This window comes from Aplysia californica, unplaced genomic scaffold (assembly GCF_000002075.1).
Source record: "Aplysia californica isolate F4 #8 unplaced genomic scaffold, AplCal3.0 scaffold00161, whole genome shotgun sequence".
Classification (NCBI taxonomy): Eukaryota; Metazoa; Mollusca; class Gastropoda; order Aplysiida; family Aplysiidae; genus Aplysia; species Aplysia californica.
In genome coordinates, this window is record NW_004797431.1 from 993,038 (window position 1) to 998,949 (window position 5,912).

Sequence of the window (5,912 nt, forward strand, 5' to 3'; positions counted from 1 at the left end):
AATAGAGCAGACCGAGGTTGACAAAGTTAGTCACCTACGCTTCGGCCGGGTCCGCAAAATCGCCCGTAAACGGGGACCAAATTTTCGCCATGCGGGAAAGCCTAACTGCGTAGTAATTTGTGTGCTTTGGACCAATCATGGGGTTTCAGAGGAGCCTGCCCCCCTGATGTAAAAGAAACTCTGTGGGTTTACGGGACCCCGTTTAACCCATAATTTGATATTTTGCACACTTTACGTTTTAGTGGCTATGTGTGATCTGCAGCAAAAAATGCTGCAGTTTGACCCCCAAAACAGTGCATCTGCGTGCGTGAATGAATGTTAAAATTTACCGCGAACTGTTAATCATAGTTAATGACTCAGTTACTGTCAACTGTCAAGTCTGTGTAAAATAAATGTAGCCTAAATTTAAAAATTGGGAACCAGTTGACATATTTTAATCTATTATCAATATTGATTATGATATTACAATATATATATCCAGTTATGGTCAAAGTGGTAATTCGTGTCTTAACTCAGTTTGCTAAATTCAAATCATTGGCAATGGATGGTTCCCCCCGCCCATCACTGCGAGTAACACTGGTACGGCAAGGGAACCGTTTGTTGTTGCCACTGTTGGCTTGCAAGGCGGTGTTCTGAAAATTGCGTTTGTGGTTTTATATAATGCATGGGATCAGGTTATAGCACTAGTTTATCTGCTTTTTTTCATTTCTTGTCGAGTTTGGCGGAAGTTGCATAAAGTAAATTCTAACATCTAAAGCAGATGAAGGCGACATTTATGTTATCTTCTCTTGCTTTTTTTTTTTTTTTTTCCAACATTTAGAACTTAAATTTTGACTAAGTATTTTAAGAACACGTGCAACAGACACCACAGATTAAGCAACTGCAATTTTTTTTTAAATTAAAGATTTGGGACTTCGTACATCTGTACAGCTGGCTGACAACATGTGTCTTAGCATGTGCCACGGTTGGGTCACGTTGCTTTTAAAAAACACTTGAATTTAAAGAAATTGAAAGTCAAGACCTTGGAATGACTTTGTTATACTGATATCCACGTTTCATTGTTTGTATTATATTTGAATATTTGCATGATATAATTTTATCTCGTTTCAGCCCTCATCTATGTGTTCATGCTATAGGTTCCCAAGTCATTGAGCAAGTGTTACATCCCATTTGCACCTAATGTAAAAAAGAAAGGTCATTCTATGCAGATTTTACATTAAACTACTAAAGTAAAAATTGCTCATGTGACCCCTTTTCTCAGGAACGCACTCGTAATCTATGTTGGTTTAGGCCTTATTTTAATCCACAATCAGAATTTTTCCCAAGACACTAGTGAAAATCAAAGTTAGGATTCACAGACTAATACTTATTGGACTATTATTTTTAATATGGAGTCAAACTCCAGCCCTACTTACCGCCAGGTTTTGCTAATTCGCAAAATTAAAAGAATGCCTCTTTATAAACAAACCATTTTCCTCTTTTAAACCACGGTCCACCAACTGCCCTAGTTGTACACTCCTAAACTAATGTAAATTTGCCTCGCAACACCGCTGGTGAACTGGCTGCTAGAGGTACACACTACACATGGTTCACAAGGCCCAATTGGCAACTGCAGTGATAGTCTCCGATTCTCCCACATGAGACTCTGCAAGCTTGTGCCTATCAACAGTTTGCTCCCTTCCCATCCATACCACCTTCCCACCCATGCCCTATCTATAGATTTCAGGCAGCATGCTGTTGACTCTGGTCTGACAGCAATTTTCAGTTTGAATTTATGTGATCTTGACTTAACACACAGCTGAAGCTGTCATTTGTTGCTAATTGTTTTTACCCTGTGCAATCACGCAAGATAGATCTAGATGAAACAGGACTGTCACATGCAGGAAGCCTGAAGTCCGTCTCATTAAGTTCTGGACTAAGGAAACAACTCACTTCATTATACATGTAATAATATTTCCCTCCATCTATTCCTGGCATAATCATTTCCTTGTTGTTGGGCAATCAGTGCTAAATGTAACAGAGGACAGCACTAAAAATTCTTTTATACCACCAGCCCTGCTTCACCATCAACTTCATGCTTGTCCCAGTGTTGGTGGTATATGAATATATATTCAGGGTTTGACTGTCGTGTACCATGAGCAGTGGGTTTCAGGGGGTTACTTCTAGTGCAAACTTAGGACAGTAAACCTGTGATAGCTATCTGCTGATTTCTTACCATATGTTATTAATATTATTATAATGCCTGTAACCTGTTTTCCTTTCTTTTTTTTTTGTTTCAGCCATTGGACGACTTTGTGAGAAATGTAAGTTCAAGTATTTACTATTGTTCTCATTTTAATTTTCATGAACTTCAGAAATCCGATTAGCTCATGCACTATTAATACGTATTGACTTTAATCTTTATTAAGTGAAAAAAATCTTTCATTGTGACATTTTAAATCAAATTATCTTTTGTCATCAAATAAAACAAAAAAAGAAATATTTTCGATTTAAAAAAATTGTACTCCTCAATCCCACTTGCCTATATAATATTTGAAAGTTCGAATCATAGTATTGATTGTCTGTGTTGTAAAACTGAACATACGAAATTGTTGAACTGGTAATTAGTTTTTAACGTTTATTATTAAGTCAAGTGCTTCATTGTCTTCCTTTGGGTCAGTCCTCCGTTTAAGAAAAATATATATATAATTTGTTTTTTTTTAATTAGTTTATGCATGATAGATTTTTATATGTTGTCTTTCCTTCAGGTGATGGTAAATGTGTTATCTGTGACTCGTATGTCCGGCCGTGTACGCTGGTGCGGATCTGTGATGAGTGCAACTATGGCTCCTACCAGGGCCGTTGTGTAACGTGTGGGGGTCCAGGGGTGTCAGATGCTTACTACTGCAAGGAGTGCACGATCATGGAGAAAGACGTGAGTTACAGGGGAGGCTAGTGAGGGAGTTTTATGTTGGGTCTGTCTTAGATTTAGAATAGAATTGCCGTGTGTGTGTGTCTGATTTTTGGGGTGGAGGATGTAATGTGTTAGAAATACTGAGATTGAACTGACTTCCAAGTGCTACAATTGGCCTTTTTTCTCTTCTCGCCAGAGACGTCTTTGATGGGGAAAAGAGCATTATCTTTTTGATCCCAAAGCAACTTGATATTCAAATGAAACTTTTTTTATTACAGTTTTCTGTCCTTCACTTTGTTATTTTTAGCTTTTTACAGTGCCAAATAAGACCCTTGTATGCAGTGATGATGGTCCTTGGGAGTTTCTTTTTTTTTCTGCTTACTTTCCTTCCTCTGCTCCTTCCCATGCCTTCATGTTATAGTCCGGACAACACCAAACAGACAAGTTGTCAACCTTATTACACCGAATCTAAGAGGCGAATCTCTCTGAATTTTTGCATGCGCCTCTGAATTCTAAAAGACCTTAAAAAAATTCGATTTTCGTTCATATGTGACAAAAATAAAGAGGTGCTGTCTATATATACCCATTAGTAATTAATTGCTCATTAAAACTCAACGCCTGGCACTTTATATAGCAAGAACGGAACTATGCTAAAACCATAACAATACAGGGTGTCGTTGCAGGGGCTAAGCCAGAAATTTCAGGGGGAGGGGGATGCAGTTTGGTCAAACCCCAAAACAGGGGTCAACAGAGTGCTATATTTGAAGCGCTAATGGGCATGTCACTGGGCAACCCCCCCCCGCACATGCAGGTCCATAGGCAGAGGCCCCCCCCCTCACACACACACAGACAAGTTGTTACATATGTGTATATCACACGATGTACCAATAACAGTAATAAAAACAGTTGTTCCCCCTGATGACAAAAAATCTCAAACAGCATCAGTGTGCTCGTGTTTGAGCAGTGTTCTGACCGTCATTTCTGAATTTAAAAAAAAAAATTTCCGGAACACTTCTCGTGTGGGAACATCTAGGCCTAGATCTAAATCGACATAAAATAAAGGCAGGAGCTTGGATTTTGGATTTTCTGATCAGGGGAAAAAAAGAAAATTGAAAAAAATGAAGGTCTCGATCTTGACCTCCCCATCCAGAGTACAACCAGTTTCATACAGCCTGCTTCGCGTTCCCACCCACCCCCTCCCATCCCTACCGTAGGCTAACTCTCGTCCATCCTTTTGGCTTTGGGGCCCATTATATTAGGAGACGCACTAAATCTAGCGATACAATGTGTTAGGAGAATGTGCCTTGTGCTTCACGTGAGATGGAGAGAAAAGGGAAAAATTCTTCGCTTTTGGGGCCGCTAATTGTTTTTATTTGGTTATCGCTACCTCGTTGAAAGCGACTTCTGTCTGTTTGCAACCTCATTGGAGCTGACGGACATTTACAAAGAGATATAGAGGAAAAAATCATGGTTTAAGGATTGCCTCGTTGGAGCCGACTTCTCGTTGAATGTGACCTCGTTGAATGCGACACCCTCTGTCTGTATAACCATGGTAATTAATTAAAAAACAACAGCAAATTGAAACGCATGCAATGTCAATGAAAGAAAATATGAAAAAAAATTTACTCATTGTAAATCACAATGAGTAAATCAAAATAAACCCACTGTCACCCTCTAACCGCTGGACTGAAAACAACTCAGTCTTGCAGCGCATACAGTCAGTTGGTTTTTTTAAAGAAAATAGATTTAAACAAACAAAAAAATCTAACACTTAATTACCATACTTGGTCTAATAAAAAAAAATCCCTGTGCAGACTGTAATTAAATACTAATGATTATATAGAAAACACCTCTTTATATTTGTCGCATGTGCACGAAAATCAAGATTTTTAAAGGTTTTTTGGAATTCAAGGGCACATGCAAAAAATCAGGACAATTTGCCAGTTAGTTTCTGTGTAATGAGGTCGACAAGTTGTCCATTTGGTGTTGTCCAGACTCTAGCACCTTGTAGGCCTACTTCCACATTATAGGCAAAAGAATTTAAGAAATGTGTATGTTCTCATGAGCTTCACGATGTAAAAGTTATAAGAAGATCTAACTCATTATTTTGTGAAAGAGCGTAATTTTCTCCTTGAAGCCCCTTCCCACCACTGGCAGCAATATTTACTCCATTTTTTCCATACCGGTACCCCTAGTTGTTGGCAGTATGTAGAATCCTTCCTCAAGTCGATATCAAATTGATACATTGGTGGGTTGAGGTTGAGCGTGCTCTTTGCAGTCAAGACTCTGTCAGCGGGAAGGGTGTATTCACTTCAGGTGTAAAGGTAAAGGATTGTACAATATACTGTAGGTACAATGGAATTAGCTTAAACCAAAATTTGTGTGGCCGTCGGTAAACAGGTTGCTCAAAATAGAAGATAAAATAGGGAGATTTTGTTTTCTTTCGTTTTACCGCTATTTTCGTATTAAATGTGTTTGGTTTAGCGGATTCCACAATGGAGTTCCTGTGTTGGTTAAAGGTTCACTGTTACCTATACCTATGTTATTCCCTTAACTTCTGATACTATCTATCTCAGTAAGGTCTGATCTTTGAAATGTATCAGATTTTGATGTTTTATCTTTCACTGTCTTTTCCAGAGAGATGGGTGTCCAAAGATTGTCAATCTGGGAAGTGCAAAGACAGATTTGTTCTACGAGAGAAAAAAGTACGGCTTCAAGAAGAGATAGAACTGGATGTGACTGGTGTTTGTGTGTGGTGTCCGTTGTCATGTTGTCTCCTCATTGACTCATTGGCTTGTTTTTTTTGTATGATATAATGTCAAAATACAACTCATGATTCCTCGAATTCAAGTTTGAGAATGTGTTTTTTGTTGCTGGCATTGTGCACTTTTACGTGGTTGTGTTTCTTGATTTGAAGTCATAAATTTTCTTCTTCCTTCTCCTCTGTCCCTCCCTCCCCTCATTTTGCTTTCTCTTTCTATTCCCCCCTCCTCTTTAATCTCTCTCTCCTCCCTCCCTC

At 38.7% G+C, this 5,912-nt stretch overlaps 1 protein-coding gene across 1 annotated transcript in view; it reads left to right on the top strand.

The window, feature by feature from the left end:
* Positions 1 to 5,743, top strand: part of LOC101861502 (PHD finger-like domain-containing protein 5A) — an 8,001-nt gene extending 2,258 nt beyond the window's left edge. The window contains exons 2-4 of the mRNA XM_005097677.3: positions 2,280 to 2,303; positions 2,748 to 2,914; positions 5,531 to 5,743. Coding sequence (XP_005097734.1) covers positions 2,280 to 2,303; positions 2,748 to 2,914; positions 5,531 to 5,620 — 281 coding nt within the window. The 3' untranslated portion in view covers positions 5,621 to 5,743. The remainder of the gene's footprint in view (positions 1 to 2,279; positions 2,304 to 2,747; positions 2,915 to 5,530) is intronic.
* Positions 5,744 to 5,912: the final 169 nt, after the last annotated feature.